Source organism: Wyeomyia smithii, chromosome 2 (genome assembly GCF_029784165.1).
Source record: "Wyeomyia smithii strain HCP4-BCI-WySm-NY-G18 chromosome 2, ASM2978416v1, whole genome shotgun sequence".
Lineage (NCBI taxonomy): Eukaryota > Metazoa > Arthropoda > Insecta > Diptera > Culicidae > Wyeomyia > Wyeomyia smithii.
In genome coordinates this window covers 55,005,828-55,030,555 of record NC_073695.1, presented here as the reverse complement: position 1 = coordinate 55,030,555, position 24,728 = coordinate 55,005,828, and the positions used below count along the sequence as shown (strand labels likewise).

The 24,728-nt window shown below is 38.9% G+C and overlaps 1 protein-coding gene across 7 annotated transcripts in view; it reads right to left on the bottom strand.

Annotated features, from left to right (window-relative positions):
- The window catches only part of LOC129725481 (protein GDAP2 homolog), a 198,372-nt gene that overhangs the window by 106,243 nt on the left and 67,401 nt on the right, over positions 1 to 24,728 (bottom strand). For 4 of the 7 annotated variants that reach the window (XM_055681381.1, XM_055681387.1, XM_055681382.1 and 1 more), the window contains exons 1-7: positions 17,115 to 17,188; positions 14,849 to 14,927; positions 14,400 to 14,566; positions 11,580 to 11,722; positions 11,386 to 11,518; positions 1,373 to 1,482; positions 1,066 to 1,305 (exon numbers count right to left, since the gene is read on the bottom strand). In XM_055681381.1, the coding sequence (XP_055537356.1) occupies positions 1,066 to 1,305; positions 1,373 to 1,482; positions 11,386 to 11,518; positions 11,580 to 11,722; positions 14,400 to 14,566; positions 14,849 to 14,927; positions 17,115 to 17,173 (931 nt within the window). In that variant the 5' untranslated portion in view covers positions 17,174 to 17,188. Of the gene's footprint in view, positions 1 to 1,065; positions 1,306 to 1,372; positions 1,483 to 11,385; positions 11,519 to 11,579; positions 11,723 to 14,399; positions 14,567 to 14,848; positions 14,928 to 17,114; positions 17,189 to 24,728 lie in introns of those variants that run through there. The other 3 variants (XM_055681384.1, XM_055681385.1, XM_055681386.1) reach the window with 1 other exon arrangement.

The following is a 24,728-nucleotide window of genomic DNA, read 5'->3' as shown; positions in this document are numbered from 1 at the left end:
CGGACCATTTATCTATTGAACACCGAAATTATCTTATCATTACAAACTAACATATCGAACACGAGGATGAGCTTAACATGATGTTGGGAGAGCGTTCCCGCGCATACTATTTTTATGAATTCGTGATTTGAACCGGTTAGTCCAGTAAAAACATGCATAATATTTTTTTCATGAGGGTAATTCCGAGCGAGTTTTCTTCTTATTTTACTCGTTATGCTTTTCAACAACTAGGTAAATTCATGCAATTTCTGCTAGGTCACCGTTATTCACTGACACTGGTGATTCTCCTCGAATTTCAATTATGCACCATCATTCAACCCAAAAAACGCAAAATAAAATATTCATGTACCGACAAACATCACGCGGCCACAAACAAAACATACTCTTATCTCCGGCTCGTAGCCGGATTTTGAGCCAAACCAGTCAAAACTTACATCCCAAGCGAAAATCGTAGAATTCGCCTCCACCCGATGACACCTTTTCAACCATTGTTTTTGTACGATAAACTCAAAGCACACATCCGGCTGCTATCAGCGATTCATACTGCTTGTTGAGACAACCCTCAAAAGACTAGAGCCATGGCCCTGCACTGCATTCCGAAATGGGCTGCTCCATCGCCAAAACGAGCTGAACTTTTATCTACAGAATGCAAAAAAAAAATAACAAACCCACGACAGCGAAATCGATAAATCAACAGAAGCAATTATGAGCATGTAGCCTGCATGTATGCAACGGTCTCCAGCAATGGTTCCGACAGAGAAGCCAACCAAGCAACCGAAATCGATTTCCGCCCTTCCTGAGTGCCTAAGGTCACTGCCGCTGCCGAACCGTTGTCAACAGTGGAAACCGTGACTGTCGGAAATCGACCTCGCAATCGCGGCCAGCCCGCTCTTGTCTCAAGGCCAATTTTGGCGCGTGCAATTTAATAAATTTGAAGATCGCGTGCGAACAAAGTTGACGTTCGTGTACACCCGAACGATTTAACTTCATTTCGAGTAGCATGCGGAGGAGGAGTAAAGCACTGATGGATGGTAATTGGATGTTGATAAACATCGTATAACTTACCTTCGATCATGACAGAATGCTGCGGATTGCGAATGATGCGGATCTGGCGATCGGCTAGCTGCGGTTCACCATACGTACCGCCGACGTCCTTGGGCAACTGCCACAGGGCACTTCGCTCCTCGAGTGGATCGCGAGGAAAGTAAAGCGGTGCTAGTACCTCGTAGATGCCGCGCTCATTCGGCTCAAGGCAAACTATCACAATCTCGGTGCGGTATTGCTCCAGGAAACGACGAATGGTTCCTACAAAACACAGATAAGATTGGTTCAAGGCTAGAAACTAGGTTCCCTGGGTTTTTGCGATACTTACTTAGGGCTATGTGTGCAGCAGTGTCCGGGGGGAAATTTCTCTGCACTGAGCTAATATCACATAGAGCAACGGTTCTTAATCCTAGCTCCTTCGCTTTGTACAACACGTTTCTGGAAGATAAGAAATGAAGACGGTGACAATCAAAACTGACAGTGAGAGTTATGCTTAAAGCTGCCTTTCATTGTTTTACAATAAAAAAGTCAACACCAATCATCAACTTGGTTGGGAAAAAGTTAGTGAGAGCAAATACAAATTTCGGGTCTTCATAACAAGAGATAATTTTATTCTGAACCCCAATATTTTACCTATTAATTTTACTTCCATCGAACTACCTTTAACTGTCATCTAATTTTTGTTAACATTTTCTAGTGATTTATCCTTTTTTCTATCCCTATTATGTTGTCAATCAATTATCACTTACTATTCATATCACAACTACTGGTATCTCCTCTGGTGAATAAAATGCAATTTCGGCTTTTTTCGTGTTTGATATTTTCGTCACTGCGAATGATTTTTTGACATTTTGTGAAATTTTTGATGTGAATAAAATGTTTTTTTTTTTTTTGGCTATAAAAATATTTTCAGGTTCTCGGTCAGGTCTGGAAGCCGAAAGGCCGGAAATCTGAAGTTTTTTTCAAATTCAATTTTCAATTGGTGGAAACCTGCGGAAATTGATCTGATAGCTCTACAATATGGGAAATCTTAGATGACGGGTTCCGTTTCCTAGGAAACTGGGTAAAATTGAAGAAAATAAATTGATTACAACTGGTAGGCGTGCGACGAGGCCGAACCAAGCGCCAAAAACATTATTTGAGTAATCAATGTTTAAAGTTTGATCCCTCCGTATGTTTTCTGCAAGCTGCTGCAAAGAATTTTTGTTATAATATCATTATTAACTGTTCAAATGATTGCGTTTTTTCATGAAAGATAGATTAATGGTTTTCACATCCACTAATAACTCAATTTTCAAAAATATGGTGCTTGGTTCGGTCTGGTCGCACGCCGACCAACTAAGAGAAATGTTAGAAAATACTCTCCAATATTGATATTTCAATTCGTGGAATATAGCCCACATAAAGCAGCATATAGCATATATAAATAGTTCCAGATCCAGAAACATGCCCAGAAACTCAAAATCGGAGTCTGTATTGCCATTTTGATATGCCAGAGGGAGACTTTCAGTTTCAAAAATGTTTCAAAAAGTTAGAAAAAATATTGAAATACATCCTGAAATATCCTAACTAACACACAGAAAATTCCCCAATACGGAGAGAATCCATGTGACTCGCACATGGAAAACCTTCTCTTTGAACTCTATTCTGGAAATTCACACTCATGATTCTCTACTAGTTAGTGTAGAGTTAAAGCAAACCAGCTAAAGCGAATTCCTTATCGAGGACGCCCACAATTCTAATGTAAAGCAACCCTAGAAAATCAATGCGAAACCTGAGTGTTCGTCCGGGTAGTGTTTGCTAAACTGAGACGACGCACAGTGCGTTGAATGTAGGGTAAGACGGGACAAAAATCAAAACTACACGATTTTGTCGATAAAACATGTTGATGTAACAAGGAAAGTTGTTCGTTACCTTCAGAGCTACCAAATGCATAAAAGTCTTATGTGATACACTTAATCTCAAAACTGTTCCAAACGCCAACGCACTCATCCTATACCAGAAAACGTTAATCTCTTTGTAAAAGTTGTACATTGTAACGAAAACTGCGGTTTCTATATTTTACTTACTTTTACATAATTGCAAAAGTGACTTATGCGCAATTATAACAAAAAAAAAGATTTTTTTAGGTATTCTTTTACGTATAATTTTTATTATTTTTTGTATATTTAATCTTCATAGTAACAAACAATTTAAATTTCTTCATGATGCATATTATATTATCATGTCAAGTTTTGGGTCATTTTTAGACGAATTGGAATAGTTGTTCGAAACGGTAGCAGCAAATACTAATTCTTTTGGGGAGTTATTTTCAACGAGCTCTGCAACTCGCCGTTTTTTAATTCTGGTTGAGCAGCTTCCAAGAAGTTTCTGAGGACGCTCACGAGAAGAAATGTGGTTGTATTCATAATTATTATTCTCACCGAATCGAGGAAGAGCAAGCGGTGACTCCAACAAATTTCATGATTTTACATAAAATACTTTTTTATTCTATTGCATTTCTCCCATTTCGAGTTCAATATCGGACAATATACAGCAGAAAACTTGTGCAAATTTTCATAAACATGCTCAACTGTGTCTTCTGGTAGAGACAATAACGAAATAAACATGGTGTTCTTTTGCTTGCATTGCAGTTAAACCAGTTTTCAAATATCTGCCGCTTCACGAGCGATCGGCATTGACATACGAAAAATAAAAAATCTCTCAGAGTTGCAGGAAGTTGCAGCTAATTTTTATATATTTTGTAGAGGACACTTCAAGCAAACTTTTGATGTATGTTTTAGAGAGGAACTCGGTGGAACTTTTTTTAAAACGCTAACGAAAGTTTGAGTTCGCGTTTTTTAAGGATTAATACATTCACCAACTCATGATACCGATTAATCAAACACGCAATCAAAACCAAGTCTCTCTATCAATGAAATATATTGCACTAACCTTGGTTGTTATTTTCCATTTTGTGTTATTGGAATACACGAAGTAATAAAGTTTTACCAACGTTTAGAAAACGCGCGACAATTTAGCACGAAATGAGAAACTAATGATTGCTCTGAACGCTAACGCTTGCTATGCTTGTATTAGTATTTGTGATGCTTCCCAAAGCCCACCAATACTTGTTCACAACCCAAGAGATATCTGTGAACACTTCTGGGTACTTGGTGCATCCAAATAAAAGAGAAATAAAAACGATTTTTGTCTATGGCTCAACGCACTGTGCGACGCCTTGAAAAACAAAGATAAATGGTTCTTTGAATCCCATAACGGCAACCTCTATTTTCTGGAAAACTGAAAACGCTCAGAAATCGATATTATCGAAAGCACGTTGAACCCTAGAGACCAGAAAATGTTGTCCAAGAAATTGGATTTTGATTTTCAGTGTGATTGTCTGCTGGGAGCAAAATTATATTTCGTGTCAAATTATATTCATAGTATTGTATTCATGTGCTACGGCTAGGTAATTTTAGATGAGAGCCAAATATTTCGCTTCGAAATCCCCAAATTGATTATTTCTTTAAAACTATTGAACAGTTTCAGAGTATCACTTTCATGAACAGTTTTTTAAGGAGCTTAAGGATAAAGAATAGATTTCTTAGATTTTAGAATAAATATTGTACAATTTGTTTCATAGTTCGTGCTGATGCATCTTCATTAAAATATTTTTTTGCAATCTGGTTCAAATTTATGCATTCGAGAATGAGTTAGAACATCAGTCTTTGAGATCAACCAATCAGAGTCTAATCAGCGTTTAGGCCGCAACCTGTACAAGAGTTGATTGATATCTTGAGCAACATCGGGTACCGTGGTGACGAATTTGTGACTTTCTTTCCGTCACAATCGTTGGAGATGCAGAGGTAAATTCAGTCTCCGACAACAACGATTGTTACACTTTCTCTCTTCATTCCCTCGTAAGAACGTAGCGGGCGCCGTTATCGATGTATACAAAAGCAGAAGCACTGAATTGTTGTTCATCGAAGGTAATCAAAAATAGTCATCTTACGGTAGTTCTTTGTGCCAGATTACTAGCTCACATCAGCAACTGTGAAATATGCGGTCGCCAAGCGCAATAACCGTATTGAAGGAAAAAATATCTATCTTAAAACTTTCTGTGCAGCCGATTTGATTACTTTCAATTTCTTTTAGAAGGGGTTTCTGGGCTATTCCACTCCTTTTTTACAGAAAAGTCAATTTAATGAACCACTCACACTTTTTTCACACATCTTTGGAATTAGTATTATTAGTTTTAATTTGCCACACTCTCTACCATTTCCGAATGAAACCGGTCGATAAGAGCAAAAATATTTTTCCCAGAGCTCAAACAGGAAATATCTGAAAGATTATAGCTTTTTAACCATTGCTGTTAATTTGGTGCCCTCAGCAAAGATTTTTTTTTTCATGTGTGGGTTCATCACTGCCTGCGACCAGAGATTAGATCTATTATGATATTGCCCAAGTGTTTTCTGTATTCCGCACTTCATATTATTGGCAGTATCACTATTGATAGTAAGTGATACGCTTATTATTCATATCCGTGGTTGTGTGTAAGTTTTACCTTTCCGTTTCAAGCTTATTACTCTACTATACCGAGCCTCTGTCCCTCCTAACAATATCGCCTAATTACAATTCCCTGGAGAGAACTTTCATACGTTACTCACACCAGTTTTATTATAACAGGGACTTATTTTTGTTAGAAGGAGAGTCAACAGAGGTACTGTAGAATTTAGATTGAAGGAAAGGTACATGGTGGGAAGCCTGAGAATAAACCCACGCTAAAGTCCTCTGGCAACCAAATGGCCTGATTCTACTAAGATTCGAACCCACGACCATCCGCTTACCAAGGCGGACTCTGTAACCTTGCGGCTACGGAGCTCCCCAAAGCAAAAATAGAAGTGCGTCAAAAGGCCACAGAGTAATTGTTCACGAGGTTCTCGGAAATTTTCACGCACTTCCGACTTATAATCTTCCATATTTTTCTAGTTTGAACTATAGGGCAAAACCTCCTTTGACCAGTGTTATCAACGCAATAAAAAAATTAAAATGGTATATAACTGTTTTGAAATTGGCTTTAAAATGGGTTATTTCAAGTGTGTACTCCTCGTGTCAACGACCTTCTCAGATTTGGTTCAAAAGGGAGAATTGTTCATAAGGTCACTATGCAAAAATCTTAACTTTAATGCTGATAGGATCATCCCTCACTCCATGGACCATGGGTGCAATTTTTCGGTCAAAATCCTTATTTTCTTTAAAATTTTGGTTTTAATTACTAAATATCTAGCATTTTTGAAGGCATCGGAAGACATGGTTTTCAATAACGGGTGAAAACTAAAAATTTGCAGTTTTCTTGAAGTGCACATATTCAACAATAAACGCGCTCAGAGAGAAATGAGAATATTTAAATGAAAGCTTTCTCTTCTCTTCATGCCAGTACTTTTTGTTTGGTTTATGTCTGCACAGTTCTGCACAAAGTGGCGTCGAAACACTCTTCTTCTTTCTGAATTTTCTACACGCGATCTTTAGTATCGAATTGAGCTTAAATTTTCGCGTTGAAAGCGTGGCCACGCAGTCTCGAGAAAGAGAAACGAAACAAAACACTTTGTTGAGTCAGAATATGTAGGCAGTGGAATTTATTCCGTCTATGTTATTGTTATCCGTGCTCGGGAAGCAAGGCAATAACGAGGGAAATGCAGGGAAAAACTTGACTTTGGAACATTTCACCTATTTTCACCATTAAGCAGTAAAGCAACAATGTTAAACATTATATCAAACAATTGCCATACATTCCACATCCACCGTTTGAAATCTGACGCAACATTTGCCAGTTTCATTTTCAATTTTACAAAATGTAATCTAGCATAGAAAACAAAGACGTAGTCCTACGTCAAAAGGACATCTTCCTTTTTGTCTAAATCATGGTTCAAGCCTAGTGGTTTGGTTATCAATCAAGAAGTACACCAAAACGAATGTTTGAATAAAATTTTGATTCCATTTTTTCAAGAACACCATACCGATGAAAGGTATGCGTTTTGTACAGATAAAGCATCATCACATTACGTCAATGCAACACAAATATTCCTGAACAACCACTCGACTTCATTTGTATCTCAAATACGCAACCTAACGAATCTACCTCAGTGTCGTCCAATCAAAGATTTCTTCGGGATTTTAAGTTCCTTCGTGTACAAAACCAACTGGAGAACAAGGAACTGCGAGCTGTTGATTGGTAGAATCAAGACATGAATCCGGAATTTGCTCTTGTTCCGGTATCCTGACAAAGCTTCATTTAACAGCCGATTCTGGGCCCTTCTCGATTTTTTTTTTTTTTTTGGGGTTAATAATAAATGAAATTTGCAAAGTGCAATAAATGTTAATGAGCCTGTGTTCACTATTTATCTTCAAAAATTGAATGGTTCAATTTTGTCAAATAAAATCAAAAATCGAGGAATAAACAAATTTTCACCGATGATGTTGGATGACAAAAATTTGAATTTTCAGAGTGTTAAAGTAAGAAGCAGGTAGAGGGGATATACATGGATTAACCTATAGCAATTACTATCATGTTACAAAAAGGCATTAGAAAAACAGTGGAGAAATGAGTGCGAGAGAATATTGCAGAGAGAACAGGAAAGAACAACTTAGGAAATGAAGTGTTTTCCTGCTATCATTAGCGATACCGCCTACCGTGCAACGCACGCAATGTTCAAATTAACCGTCGAGTAGTTCAGTCACCGACCAATTCAAAAACACAGCATTATAAAAAACAATTGAACTAGAATGAAAGGCACAGGTGGACGTGATGTATACTGATTTGAAGGCTACTTTCGACCGTAACTTTACCAAAGGCATCATGTTTCTATCTCTTACATATTACGAGCAACATGAGGTTTTCTATGAGAAGGCCCTAAAAATCACAATTTTCATTCTTTTCTCGCAGATTTTTCCGAATTTTCAAACCTTCTACTAAGTTATCAGCCATCAAAAAATGCATTTGTTTTCTGAACATCGTTATTTTTTATCTCCTAAAATAAAACAGTTATTCAACATGTTTGTTAAAATGCAGAATTTTCCATCACATATAAAAATGCCAAAATCTCAGCCCCCCGATAAGATACCAAGGATCTTTTTTCATGTAAATTTTCGTCAAAAATCCCGCTTTGCAAAAAACAATTCAGTTCTGAATCAAAAAAAATTTTTTATTTATGTTTGAAGGATTTTATCTAAAAATTAAGGGAAAAATTAATTTTTTTGTGATGTTTAATGGGCTCTGGGAGTCAAAAAACTGAATGCGATGCTGAACTGAACCATGCAGAATATTCAAAAAGAACCCCACAAAAATGAAAAATTATATGTAGGAGTTTAGGATTCAAACAGAATTGAAAGAAGTGCAAAAGTGTGGGTTTGTAGCTGGAAAAAGTCATTTTTTCATAAATCATGTTTGGGCACCCTGGAAACAATTTTTTAGAAAGTCAGCGTGTTAGACAAAAATGCTATAAATAACATTATCTTTCAATATAGGGCTGAGCACCTTCACTTTTTCAACATCGATTTTTTAGGACACGAATATCTTCCGAACCTGCCTTGGCGACAACCTGACAATCTGCTCCCGTGCTTGCTCAACCTAGATACTTTGGAACGCCGCCGCAAGGTACAACAAGTGTTGTTTGTGATAAAGCTGCGGTGAGGTGAGGCAGATTCTCCAAAATTTCTGTCGTTGTTGAATTTTCGTGCACCGCATAAAACCTTACGACCTTCATCACTACTGACAAAACGTTCGAACTTCGGTCGCAATGAACCCATTGACTCAAGCATTAATATATTTAACCGAGTGGATGTATATTTTGAGTATAGTGATCCTTCGTTTAAATTGAAGTAAATTCTAGCAAGGATAAGTTTTAGTATTAAATATTAGTTTTATATTAGTTCATTAAAACTGTCAGTAAGATGAATTTTATACACAAAAAAACAAATAAATAACATTCAAAGCAACTTTTGGAATTTGTTTAGCAGTTGGTCTGAAAAGTTTTGTCTCCTCGAAAAAAGCCCCCATGCAAAATTCCAACTTAATCGTATTGCCCTTTTTCCAGAGATACTGTCACAAAATTTTATTCTCACATACAGACATTTGATGCAACCTTCTGTTGCATAGTCTAAATAAGTACATTTTCCCAACATTCCTTTGTCATAATAAAGTGCTAATATTAGACACCTTGTTTCCCACGAAAGAAGCAACGACGACTGCATGGCAGCGCAATGAGTAGACAACAAAAACAAAATAAGCGAGAAAATTTTCGAGGCCAAAAAGTAAAAAGCTTCAAAAGACAGGTGGAAAATTTGAAAAAGAAAATTATTTCTCTCCGGGTATCAGTAGAATTTGCTTAATAAAACCAATCTAATATTATTCTTGAACTCAAGCGGCCATTATTTTCTCCGCACGTACAGAGAGTTCTCTATCACAAGTCCCTGGCTAAGGTCTAAAAGATTAATTTAGCATTGGCAATCGGACTTTCGGAAGTCTTACCTTAAAGCGGTTAAAGCTTTACTTTTTTTGGCCGATGAAAAAAAGCATAAAATTTTTGATATCGGAAAAGTTGTTTGTGCCAAATGTCTTAGAAATGGATAGATCGTCGAGTCAGTAGGTTTTTAAACTGGAGACAGAAAGTCGATTTTTCTGAATTTTTTTTCGAAATTACATTTATGCATTCTTAAGACATTTGGTTTCGGAAAAAAGTTCGTTGAATCCTAAACCTCCCCCTTTAGCTACGCCACTGGATGTATTTAATCGTCAGAAAACAACTTCGAATTTCAATTATAAGAAAAGCTTAGGAAAGAAAATTGCCTGAATCCAGAATAAAATAGACTAAATTTATCAAATTTGAAATTTGAGTTTTGCTCATAATGCCTCGGAATGATAAATGTTTTTCGTGTAGAATTTATTCTGAAACATAATAAAATTATCAAATTAAAAGTTAAAATATACTCATTTTTCCGAAACATGCAATTTGATTTTTCAAATGCAAAGAATACTAAGAAATTTATTTGAAATGCTAACAGAACATATCTGCCATTACTGCCGCCTAAATATGATTTTTTTTTGATTACTCGATTATTTTTCTGCAAAAAATAATTTAGGTATTAGTTTATTTCTGGACATTGGCTATAATGAAATACAATCTAAGGTTTTTGACGAAAAATGACACTTGTATCAACGGGATGGTCCAATGGATTTTGTGCCGATTGGAGCAATGGTCCTTTTGCTCCAATCGGCACAAAAGTTGGGATTTTTGCACAGTGACCTTGCATGATCAATTCCCCAAGCGTCGAGTCAAATTTGAGAAGGTCGTTAAGACGTTTTAACATTTTTTTGCTCAGTTAATATCGAATGATACCACAAACTTGAATATAGATAGATAAACTGCTGAAATACTTCAGTATTTTTCTTGAAAAAAAATTATAAATGAAAAAAAGTTATATAAAGTAGAAAGCAATAAGATATAATTTTTACACCCGAAAACATTCCAAGAACTGAAAATCTCCTAAACACAACTCGATTTCAATTTCAGTTTTTTCACAGAGCTTTAGTTAAATTTATGGTGTCTGAATTTAACGCTGTTTTCGAATGGATTGCGGTTATATACCACCCTCCCAGCTGGCCTCGTGGTACGATGCTGGCCTAACAAGCCAGTTGTCGTAGGTTCGAGTCTCAGCTCGGGAGAGACTGTTAGTATAAGTAGGATCGTAGCGCTAGCCCCGCGATTGTGTCCTGTACACTTGACAGTTGGCTGCGAAATCTGTCCGCAACGGAATGTAGCACCAAGGCTTTGCTTTTACGGTTATATTTTGACAGATAAGACTCTGAAATTTGTTTCAGAGGTTTTATCATGAATCAATCCACGACAAACAGACACATTAAGACATATTGAACAGCGCAGCTGCTTGATTAAAGTAACAGCTATTTAAAGCTAACTCAGAGAAAAGGCAATCTTTATTGCTACGTCGGTTGAAACTGGCAGAATGGCATTTGTTTATAATTAGTAAAACTACTTAAATATAAACTGTTATCATACGGGCTATTCTCCATAAATAACACCTAACATGGAAGGCCCTTGAGTGAATACACAAAAACATTATATCCAAATCCCTTAGCACGCAATTAGCTACTTCGACTTTGTTGTTTCCGTTCCACACATTACACTAGAAACTACCAGCGTTTCTCCTTGAACAATTAAAATTGTATCTCGCTACCGGGTAGTGGGGTAAAAGTATGATTTGACTCAAAAAATAGTTCTTCCACTCTATACCTAAATAGTGTATGATAATATTCATGTCACCAAATGAATCCGTGTCACTTACCGATAACAAGAATGCAGTGTACTTTCGGCAGCCGATCGGTATTTGTCACTGTAGACCGGGCCAACGGTGTGAATAATATACTTCGCAGGTAGAAAGAATCCTGGTGTTACGCAAACTTCACCTGTTTTGCATCCTAAAATAAGGTGAATCAAATGATGTCCTACATTGGTAGGCACACTAATGCAGCTACTTACGTCCAACGTCGTGTATCACGGCAGATGTCAGGGCAGCACCGGCTCGGCCGAAAATCTTCCTCGAAATGCGATTCTTCTCGGTCAGTGTTTCATCGGTGGTATTGGTAATTGCATCGACTGCCAGCAGCGAAATGTCACCTTCCCTGCAATGATGGACAAAGGCTGCTTTAGGATTGTGGTTTGAAGCTCAGGGAACCACCATTATTAGTCCTCGGAGTGGTGCGGTGCACTGGGTGAAGGGTGGGAAAATATTTGCTTTAAAATGTTTATTCCTCGTGCTTCACTGCTAGGGCTTCTCCTACTTTGTCTTGGGCAAGAATGTAGTATATAATGTCAATAAATGTTTTTTTTTTTTCGAACAGCTGCGCTGTTGCGATACTATATAATTATGATGGAAGTTCACTTACGAATATATTCTTTTGATAATTAGCAGCACGTGAGTAACATGTTTTCGATGCTTCTTCAATAAAAATCTCAAATAAAATACTGTTACTTCTCCCAATCCTGATCTAATCCAAATAAAATTTCAAACTAAAGCAACAAATGTACCGTTCGATATCACCGGTAATGATTAATACCGAAGTACAAATCAAGCAAACTAAACGGTTGATAAAAACTAGTATGCATGAAGCCGGTGATTGGCCTATTGACGTAAATACTGTAACCATGCTGATAGGTATGAGATTTATCTACGTCAAATGTGTTTTTTTGCATCGGTCTCTCGTAAGCTGCAGTTGATACTGAGTGCTCAAGTGTTCCGGAATACATCGGATGGATTTATCACTGCCGTGTTCAACAACGAAGTTGTTAATAACATTTCGTCATTTCGGAGACTAAAATAAATCGATAATTTTCACAAATTTTAATTCAATTAATTCAACGAAACCACTACTGTCGTCAGTTTCAACGGTCGGGTCCTGAATTTCGATCAATATCGACAATTTCGAAGACTAGCTGTCTTACGAATATGATTTTACCACAGAAAGTTTTTTGAATCGACATGAATCGAAAAAAAAAACAATCAAAGTAATAAACATTTTCTGGTTGCAGAAGAAAACTCCCTTCAAAACAAATGCAGACTGCTAACAATACGTTCAGGGGGATTAAATAGTATCCCTCGATTAGGAACTTTGATTGATTCTTGTGAAAGTACAGCTGGATCCCTCTAAAACGACATTTTTGTAACGACAAATCTCGCTAAAGCGACATTCTCAAAGGCTCCTAAGTTTTATACTAAAATTCTTCGTTTTATTGCGATATTTCGCTATTACGACTTTTTTTCTATAACGGCATACCAAAACTCATAACTGTCATTATTTATTGCGACAATAGTACAGTCGAATCTCTCTATAACGACATTGCTAAATCTATAACGACATTCTCAACGGTACCTTCTGTTCTACATATAAAAAAAATCTTCGTATTATTGCGACATTTCGCTATAACGACAGTCCCATGCGACGTCGCTATAAAAGTATTCGACAGTATACTAAATCAATCTGCAGATAAGTACCGAGATAGAAAAAGATAGTATTGGTCATTCCATCTCAAGTGTGCACACCTCATGTATGCGACCTTCTCAGATTTGGCTAAAATTTTGTGGAATGGTTGATTTAAGGTCATTTTGCAAAAATCCCAATTTTGGTGCCGATTGCTTCACCCCCAGCTCCGTGAGAGCCTCCCCTTTTTTGAAAAAAGTGCAATTTTTCGTCAAAAGGTCTTGTTTTCTTTTAATTATAGCTTCAAAAGCATGATGTCTAGAAATAAATTGACACAAGAATTTTGAAAAAAATTAGTTGAGGATTCCAAAATAAATCATTTTTGAGCGACAGTGTTGTCAGATATGTTGTTTTTGCATTTGAAAATTTAAATTGCATTTTTCGACGAACGAGCATATTTTGATTTCAAATTAAACAATTCCATTGTGTTTCTGGAATTTTACATAAAAAAACACTTATCACTCCGAGGTATTATGAGCAAAACTCAACTTATTGAATTTCTTATTATTAATCTGCTAATAAATATCTTCAGAACTGGCTTGATTATGGACATTCTGAATAATACAATTTCAAGAAAATTATTTAATAAATCCAAAAAAAAATTGCCTGGCAGTGTTGCCAGATATGTAATTTTTACAGTTGAAAAATTAAATTGCATTTTTCGGCCAATATGTATATTTTGATTTCAAACTTGACAATTGCATCGTGTTGCTGAGAATATTTTACCGTGAAAACAACTATTACGTAGAGGTATTATGAGAAAACACTCGAGTTACAGTATTCTTAAGAAACTACTAATTTTTCAATTTGAATTCTTATTTTAAAAGCGAGCTGTTATAGATGCTCTCATCGTAATCATCCTTAACGAATACAAAACAAACGTCATAGTAAGAAAAACAAATAGGGTAGGAGTACCAGCTATGGCAAGGGTGGGTCTCACGGGGCGGGGGTGACCTGTTCGGCACCAAAATTGTGATTTTTGTATAAGGACCTCAAATCAACCATTCCACAAAATTTGAGCTAAATCTGAGGAGATCTGTTACACGTTTGTCTCTATTTTTGCACACTTGAAATGAATGACCCATATGCAAATGTGTCGAGTTTTTTGAATCAATGCACAGGGGGCTGCATAAGCTACTTAAAATTGGTTCCTTACCCTAAGATTTAGAACTTTAATATTTTGACATTTTTTTCTTGTTCGTCTTTCAAAATTGTTCTAGTGTTCCAAAAATAATAAAAAAAAATCAGAAATTGCCAATAAATAAGGCAGTTGAAAAGTTCATTATCACAAAACTGTTAAGAATTTCATACTTCTACTTACCAGATTAAAAACCGCTGATTGATCTGATCATCTTCCGGAAAAGGACTCGCCTCGTACCGGGAACCGTCCTCTGGGCTGAGTATGTGACTGTAGTCCGCTGGTCGGGGACGATTGCTGCTACAATCGCGAATGCCCCAGGGCGTCAGACTGTCCACGGATACGTAGCTCTAGGTGGTGATTCGCGGTGGAAAAATAAAAGTGGGAGAAAGAGATGGAGAACTGAACATTAGTATCGTTCGGAAAACTCCCCTGGATGGGTCGTGACACATTTGGAAAGGAAAGTTCTGATAGAAATTTTGATCATATTTTTAGAATAGGGAACTTTCATCCTCCAAAGTACGACCAGCCCAATTAGCTATCACTCGAAACTGCCTGCATGGTGAATTATATCAAATAGTTAATTACTTTATTTGTTGGTGAGATTTACCCTACCCTGCTCGGATATTTACTTGTGTTAGTGGATTTGTGATTGCTCCTAGTGATGGTTCGATACTCTCATTGTAGAAGTCAGACACTAGTCTCATCGCTCTGTGCCGGATAAATTGTCGGGATTTTTTTTTGTCCAGATTTGTTTGCGGATGGTGCGAAGTCGTTGTCGTAAATAATTTATTTCAGTTACGTGAAGACATTACCATAAACGAGACACGAGAAGAACAAATATTTGAATTAATTGGGTTGTTGAAACTGAACACTTAGGCATCCGCTGCAATGGGGAAAGGGGGGTGGCTTCTTTTGTCGAATGATTCAAATTCAACAGTTCTGCGAATGAGATATTTGAGCTTAACCCCCTCGCGGCAATCAATAGACAAACTCTGCCATACCCGCAGCGGTCATCGCAGTAGTGAATTACGAGAAGGTACGAACGTGGTATTGCATTGAGGGCTTAATTGATGTATTAATATTTAACACTTCATCTCTTAGCACTGATGCAGAGCGAGAGCATAGATATAGCTTCAGGATCGACTCGGTTAAAGACGGAATCACAGATTGTATTCCTGTGGCGACTGTATTTGTGTTTGTTTTGAAGATACTTCTAAGCACTTGTTGGTCGTATGTGTGGAATATCCGATAGATTAGATTCACCGTCGTCCGTCCGCACATTCGTACTGTCGAGTGTATCAATGATGCATCTGATGATTACGGCCGATAGGTAATTTTGGTTGGATTAATGAAAGGCTTGTAATCGTGCCTGGATGAAGCTTCATGAATGTTTGATGAAAATTGCTGGGACAGAAATTGATCTGGACTAATTACGTGCTCGTTAACGGGCTTTCGTACGACTTAGAAACGATTTGACAAACACAACTGAGCGTGTGCATTACCGGAAGTATAAATTAAACAGAAAGTCCGCTAATTTGTAATTGGTTCATTATGCTGCATTATGCTTCAATGGCAAAAAAAACTCAAGATTAAATAACAACAAGATCCCGCATTGTAGTAACGTTCACGCTATCCACGATTCAATGTCAGCCAGCTTAGCTGACAACCGGATAGAAATAGTGTCATCATGCTATGTATATTCAAATAACCTCGCCACTGACACAAGAAGCCACAGCAATTTGTGCACAAATGGCAGGCCAATAACAGCAGTAAGACGCTTGTTGCTACCAACAAGGATGCAATTAGAAAAACAGAACATGCTTTGTACCACCTGTCTATGATAACTGACAGGCAATCTATTTCGCTACATTTGCATCTGCAGAAACGCATTATTAACTGATCAACTGACTTACCGCCAGAGAGAGAAAAGAACAGAAGGGTTTAGTTTACTAGCTCAAGTACATCGATTGCAATCCAAGCCGCAAAACATGCCCTTACATAAGTACACACACACTACGGGTATTCAGTGCGGTTTTTCGAACCATATCAAATCAGTTCTACGAAATGATGTTTTATCACCCATAAACGCTAAAACCACAGACAAACAGTTCCTATCTGATGATTACCAAGAATTGAATAAAACCAAAAGCGAATGTTTAGTCTTTTTATCTGTGCAAGTACAACTACGATGGGTGCAAAGGTTGAATGTTGTTTGCTGAGTTATGCGATTCTTTTTATACAAGAACATGCATTTTTTACTGACTGTGCGTATTCTCTAGGTATGCCGTTTATTTTGTTTCACCCCTCTGGCTATAGGTTTTGCAGCCAAAAGGTGTCAGGTACGGTTTGCAAAAGTTAAAGGCCAAATTACATCAGTCTATACTAAACGTAAACGTAAACATTGATCACTTCTTGACAGGTAAGGTAATCATTACCATGGATTTTTACCTCGTTTTTCAATCGGCTTTGAACGTTTTGATAACCCAGAACATCTTGGGTGTCAAAAAATTATGTTCTACATCATGTTACGGCCTAATCAGAAGACGTTTTTGGCGAATATATAAGATGAAAACGATTTATTTCTTAACCATTATGTCGTAACATGAATAAATAAATACACTATTCCTACAACGTGAAAAAAATCTAATTCGTGCACACATATCTGTATGCGACTGGCATGCCTTTTCACTACTCAATCGGAACAGGAAACGATAATGAATCGCAGACCGAATGACTGAATCAACATATTGTACAAGTGGCTCTACTTGACAACCAGTTTTTTGTTTGAGTAATGATCAAAACATCTAACAATGTACCTGGATTGAATGGATGTACCTGGATTGAAAGCTCATTCGTTAAAAATACTTCTTTTCAATGATATAATGGCATACTTACCTTACCAAACAGTCCCAAGCCGTGGTGTGGCCTTTGCTGTACGTAAGAGTCGTCTCCATTCCACTCGGTCCATGGCTGCAGTTCGCCAGCTCTGCAGTCTGCGTAGGGTCCGCAGGTCGTCTTCCACCTTATCGAGCCACCTTGCCCGCTGTGCACCTCTCCGTCTCGTCCCTGACGGATTGGTTTCAAGAACCATCTTTACCGGGCTGTCGTCTGACATCCTTACAACATGTCCAGCCCGCCGCAACCTGCCTATCTTAGCGGTGTGAACGATAGATGGCTCCCCAAGCAGCTCCTGCAGTTCGTGGTTCATTCGCCTTCTCCACACTCCGTTTCCCATCTGCAGTCCACCGAAGATGGTACGCAACACCTTCCGCTCGAAGACCGAAAGGGCGCGTTGGTCCTCCACGAGCATAGTCCATGTCTCATGCCCGTAGAGGACTACCGGTCTGATCAGCGTCTTGTAGATGATTAACTTGGTGCGGCGACGGATTCTACTCGATCGGAGCGTCCTCCGGAGACCAAAGTATGCACGATTTCCTGCCATAATGCGCCGTTGAATTTCTCTGCTGGTATCGTTGTCGGCAGTTACCAGTGAGCCCAGATACACGAACTCATCAACCACCTCGATTTCATCACCACCAATTTGAACTCGAGGTGGGAGGTTAGCACTGTCCTCTCGTGAACCCCTTCCTTTCATGTACTTCGTCTTCGATGCATTGATGACCAGTCCAATCCGTTTGGCTTCAGCCTTTAGTCCGATGTACGTATCCGCCATCTTCACAAAGGTCCGAGCCACAATGTCAATATCGTCGGCGAAACCAAACAGTTGAACCGACTTTTGGAATATCGTGCCACTCTTGTTAATCCCCGCTCTTCTAATGACACCTTCCAGGGCAATGTTAAACAGTAGGCACGAGATACCATCACCTTGCCTTAGACCTCTTCGGGTTTCGAAGGGGCTCGAGAGTGCCCCCGAAACTCGAACTACACACATCACTCGATCCATCGTCGCTTTGACCCAACGCGTCAGTTTGTCCGGAAATCCGTAGTCGTGCATAATTTGCCATAGCTTGTCCCGATCGATTGTGTCGTACGCCGATTTAAAATCGATGAACAAATGATGTGTGGGCACGTTATATTCGCGGCATTTCTGCATAACCTGCCGAACCGCGAATATCTGATCCGTGGTGGCGCGGGCACCCATAAATCCCGTCTGGTAGTGCCCCACAAACTGCTTCGCAAATGGTGATAGTCGACGGCAAAGTATTTGGGAGAGTACCTTGTAGGCGGCGTTCAACAGAGTGATTGGCCGGTAATTGCAGCACTCCAGTTCGTCGCCCTTTTAGTAGATGGGACACACAATACCCTCCATCCACTCCTCCGGTACTCGTTCTTCCTCCCAAACCTTGACAATGACCCAGTGCACGGCTCTAGCCAGTGTTTCTCCACCGTATTTCAATAGCTCGCTGGGAAGTTGGTCCACTCCAGCAGCTTTATTGTTTTTCAGCCGACCAATCTCCTGCTCCACCTCCAGAAGATCGGGGGCTGGAGTTCTGATGTCTTCTGCTCGTGCACCAAGATCAATTGCCATACCGTCCTCGCGCTCTACTGCATCGCCGTTTAGATGCTCGTCGAAGTGCTGCCTCCACCTTTCGATCACCTCACACTCGTCTGTTAGGAGGTTGCCGTCCAAGCTCCTGCACATATCGGCTTGCGGCACAAAGTCTTTGCGGGAGCTGTTCAGCTTCTCGTAGAACTTCCGAGTGTCGTTAGCTTGGTACAGCTCTTCCATCGCTACGCGATCTCGGTCCTCGAGCTGGCGCTTCTTCCTTCGGAGGACTGAGTTTTGGCTGTTCCGTGCCTGTCGGTATCGTTCCACGTTCGCTCTTGTACGGTGTTGCAGCATTCTCGCCCCTGCTGCATTCTTCTCCTCGACTAACCGTTTGCATTCGCCGTCAAACCAGTCATTTCTATGATTCGGGGCCCTTGTACCTAGTAGCGCTACTGCAGTGTTACCTATGACGGATCGGATGCTTTTCCAGCTATCTTCAAGGGTAGCTGCGCCAAGCTGCTCTTCCGTAGGTAGCACTGCCTCCAGCTGCTGCGCGTATTCCTGTGCAGCCTCGGCGTCCCACAGTTGCTCAATATTTGGTCGCGGCGTTCGACTTCGGCGGGTGTTATACACCGTCGATAGTTTTGAGCGCATGCACACAGCTACTAGGTAGTGGTCCGAATCTATATTCGCACTGCGGTAGGTGCGAACGTTGATGATGTCGGAGAAAAACCTGCCGTCGATTTAAACGTGATCGATTTGGTTCTCTGTCTGTTGGTCGGGTGATCTCCAGGTGGATTTGTGGATACCTTTGCGGGGGAAGAAGGTACTTCGGACTACCATGCCACGGGAGGCCGCAAAGTTTACGCACCGATGGCCGTTATCATTAGACACGGCATGCAGGCTATCTGGTCCGATTACCGGTCTGTACATTGCCTCCCGTCCTACCTTAGCATTCAAGTCCCCAATAACGATCTTCACGTCCCGTCGCGGGAAGCTATCGTAGGCCTGCTCCAGCTGCGCGTGGAACGCTTCCTTCTCGTCGTCGGGTCTTCCTTCATGTGGGCAGTGCACGTTGATGATGCTGTAGTTGAAGAACCGGCCCTTTATCCTCAACTTGCACATCCTTGCGTTGATCGGCTGCCACCCTATCACGCGTTGGCGCATCTTACCCAGTACTATGAAGCCGGATCCCAGCTCGCTGGTGGTACCACAACTCTGGTAGAAAGTAGCCGCTCGGTGCCCGCTTTTCCATACCTTCTGTCCTGTCCAACAAAGTTCCTGCAGCGCTACGACTTCGAAGTTGCGTGGATGTAGCTCGTCATAAATTATCCTATCGCATCCTAGAAAGCAGAGCGATTTGTAGTTCCATGTCCCAAGTTTCCAATGGTAGTCCTTATTTCGTTGCCTAGGTCCATGCCGACTGTTCCGATCCGTATTATCTCTTACGTTGTTTGTAACATGTTGTTTTCCGAGGCGGCTCGTTGGGCCTTCCCCAACCCCCTGTCTCGCCGGGGGACCATCGTGTCAGCTCTGTTTAGAGTCCCACGCTGCCACCAGGACGTTAATCAGCCGCTCCTAACATGGAGATCAGACGCTGTTTTGAGCCGCACCATCTTGGTGAACAGACGCTCGGGTTGGCGAAGCATTTCCTCCACCGCCGGAATATGGTTAACGCGCCAATGATCGCGTCGCTCCTTCTCACTTAGCTATTGTCGGATGACAACATTGCCCAGGCAACACCAACCAGTTGTATCCATGTTTCAACCGGCAGTCTAGTGTAATCATATGACTCGTGGAGGTGTGAGATAGGAACTTGTGAGGGCCGAAGCTATGTTTGACGCTCCTTCCAGGCTGTCAACTCACCATTTGATGCCTATATAATATAATGGCATAGATTGTCTTTAATTACAACGGATGAAATAATCCTGTAGTAGTGTTTCCAGCCAGAATGGAAAAAAATTAATCGCACTTTTAATGTAGTTTTGCGTATTTTGCTAAGCAAATCAACATTTTCCATGGAAGGAATTTTTTTTACTCAAGAGTAATTTGCAAAACAGGCGTATTTATTTTAGTTTTCACTTAATAATAATGTAATAATGCTTCACAAACAGTAAATATGCTGAAAGAATTTTTTATACATTTTTGTAGTGTTGTTGTAGTTTTGTAGTGATAAAACCGTTTTTTCGTTAACGATTACAGGATACGTTATAGATACCCTTTTTTGTTTTTTTTTTTTATGCAGAATTACGTCTTAGGGGAACATTCTGAAGGAGGGTGTAGAATGAAAATCTAAGCATCTAGAGTATTACGAGAATGGACTAAATCTAAATGTTTTTAACTGAGTCAGTTTTCAGTAGATTTCATTAATTCTTGCAAGATTCGTTTGAAAAATTAACTAAGCGTCAGCCAAAGTGCCGTAAATTGGGATTTATTGATGCTAACTAGAGCACAACTGAACAATGTACAGCCTTGTTTGAAAGCAAATTTTCACCAAACTGAGTTGAAACAAGGCCAAAATCAAATATGGGTTTTTTTCTGGGTAAGGTTGTTATCCAGAGGCCAGAAACTGACTACGAACACTATTTTTAAGTTCAACATAAAGACTTCCGGTTTTGAGAAAACGGACATACCATCCAATATGGATATTTCCTGAACCAGAATGATGCACACAAACCGAAGGTCAACTCTATGAACCATTAGGAAGTTCAAGATGGTGACTTCCGTTTCCTGTAAAACAGTCAAATATGACGAAATACCACCTAATAAAAGTACCTCCGGAATCGGAACAATGCCCAGATACTGGAAATCGATCTCAGATGCCATTTTTAAATCCGTGATAGTGTATTCCGGTTTTAAGAAAATAGCCCAAAATGGCCAAATACAACATAATATGAGTATTTTTGGAACCAGGATGATACCAAGGGGGACGCGAAATGAGGCAAATTTACAAATTCAATGGCTTATATACTATTTTCAGGATATTACATACTCTCCGTATGTAGCTCAATAGAAAATACATTCGTAAGGAGTTTAAGTTGGGGATATTTTTTCTATCAATCATGCGGTGAAAACGCACAATCGTGGGCATGGAACCGAATAGCCGTCATGATTTTTACAATCCGAGCCGGTCGCTAACCCGCCGTTGAAAGCGACTTTTCGAATGCATGTCTTGATTTTACAAATTAACCCTTTGCAGTTCGTTGCTTCCCAGTTATTTTTGTACACCAAGGAACACAAAATCCCAAACAAATATTCTATTAGACGACACTGTGGCGGATTCGTTGGGTTGCGTATATTGAGTACAAATGGAGCCGAATGCTTGTTCAGGAACGTTTCTTTTTTTCCGTAATATGATGATGCTTTATCTGGACAAAACATACCTTTCAACGGCCTGGTATTTTTGAAGAAATGGAACATTCGTTTTGGTACACATCTTGATTGTTAGCTAATCCACTGGGCTTGAACCATGAATTTGGATGAAGTCATTTTTTGTCCATTACTTTGACCGGTCTTTCACTACACACACTGTGAATAACAACTTATTATATCTGCAGCGACGTAAGCGATGAGACACTTCAGTCGGTGGCCAGTGGTTCGAGTCCCGTCTGGACGAGGAAAATTTTATCTAAGCCCAAAGTCACACCTTCTATTTAATAACACTCAAAGATTATGCTTTAACTAAGAAAAGTCAATTTCCAGTTGATGTTCAAAGTCTTTTACTTTGATGATTATAAATGAATAAATCCTTATTCTAATTGCATCCGCAAAAGTATATTTATTTTATTTGAATAAAAACATCTCAAATATTTGGAATTAATTCGAGTAAGTCAAGTATTTGAGCGAGCTCGAATAAATTATTATTATCCAAAAGACCGCTCTAAGCTACAAAACTTTAGCGTATAATATAGAAATATACAACTAGAAATATTATTCTATCATTTTTAATAATATTTACATTTGGCTAACAATTGCAGATGGTGATTTTGATGTTTCGAATCACAAAACTATTACAAAAAACGTGGCACTCAAACAAATTCTTCAAAAACGTAAATTTCCAAAAAAAAATTAAGTGACTGAAATTTTGTTTCTTCTACAAAGTTACATAAAATTTTCTAATCTAAAACTTTGTCGAAAACTGCCAAGCTCTAGCGTGTAAGAATAAAGAGTTGGTGTCGACGCGCCATCTCTGCGGCCAAATCGCGAACTAAACTGAGCGTCAAGTTGAAGTTCTTATTACAATGAGAAACTTTGCTGAAGAATGCACATAGGTTGAATAAAGTATCAAAGTACTGGACATGCAATAAATACTTAGCAATTGTATTTTTACATGAAACCTATGGTTATATTCAAACTGAAATATCACAAAAACACCAAAAACACTTCCTTTAAATTTTCAGAAAATAAAGATTTTTTGATGGACAATTTTTAGAAAAAATCATGGTTTGCTTGTACTTGCTACCCGCTGAGATATCTACTTCACAAAATTATGTTTTTTTTCAAACATTGTGTATTATTTTCACTTAAGTACTTCAGAAACTTCTGTACTCGGAAGAAAACGACGTAATTATTGAATTTCTATCGAGAAAAAAATTGTAAGAAATTATTTCGAGTGAATTCATAAAATTATCACAATAAAACGTGAAATTCAGACAAAATTTATAAAAACTCGTAGATCTCTGAAACTTGAAGAGTTAAAAATTTTGTATATTCTGTAAAGTTTCATGAAATTTAGAGATCTACAACTTTGTCGAATACCGCAAAGCTCTATCGTGTGAGGGAAAGAAGTTGGCATCGCAACGCCACCTTTGCTGCTAAATTCTGCACCAATTCAAACATGCAAAATGACGCCGTAACTATACCAAGAAACTTTGTAGAAGACCGGGATCCAATTGGTCAAACCCTAAGAGCGCTATTAATTTCGTTCCGCTAGATTCCATTCCTGGCCCAGTGTGCATTGCCCGCTTTACTAAACTTAACGCGTAAATAGGTAGTACCAAAATTGAAGTGTGGAGGTTTTTAGAGCCAGGTAAGGTTCTTACGATAGTTTGAGACTCCTCCTTCAAATAGAAGGGAGGGCTTCCATACAAATGAAACACAAATTTCGGCATAAATCAAGAACTAATCAAGCAACTGGAACCAAATTTAAAAGTAAGGATTTCAGAGTTCAATCAACGTTTCTACGAAGCTTTGACCCTCTCGACTTAGGAGGGAAGAAGGTGGTCCCATACAAATGAAACACATATTTCAATCAATTTTTCCGGAAAACTGCCGAAACGATCGAATACTACCGAATACGGGTAGTTTCGTTATCGGAATGATGCACAGAAACTAAAAATTAACGCATCTGGGGTTAACTTGAGGTCTATAACTAATGGAATTATTGAAAAGGAGAAGTTTGTTTCGCACTAATGATTTGTGATCACTCTCGAATGCTGCATTGCGTTTAATGTAACAGCCTTATGTAGTACTATGTCAAACTTGCGGTCGTGGCTTTGCACACAACCCTTTCCGAAAAAAGGGCAGGACGAAGCGGGAAAATCTCTGTACGGCTGCCATGTTATTTTCTTGGCTTATTCTTCTACTGTTGAATTAAAAATTAACATAATTTTAGCGTTAGAGAGAGAAAGAAATAGAAAGAGAGAGAGAGAGAGAGAGAGAGAGAGAGAGAGAGAGTTGAAAAAGGTTTGTTACTGAGATTTACCGCTTCAGATCATCAAATTTATTGATTCCAATCGAGTGTATTCCATAACGTATTGCATAAGACATACATTGGCATGAGACAGACTATCGTAATTTGAATAAAATCGATTTATAAAAAAAACAGGAGGGTTGTGTGCAAAGCCACGACCGCAGGGATGAAGTAGAATACTTTTACAACAAAGATAACCCGGCTGCTTGCGTATCAGTCATTTTTTCATTTGTTGTTCAATATCGAATAAGATGCGAATAAAGTATTCCTTGTGATAAAATAAACAGTGAAAGGCTGATTTGACACTCAAAACTAGACGGCTCATGTGTTGTCGAAATGAGTCAACTTCTCATTGAATGCATTTACT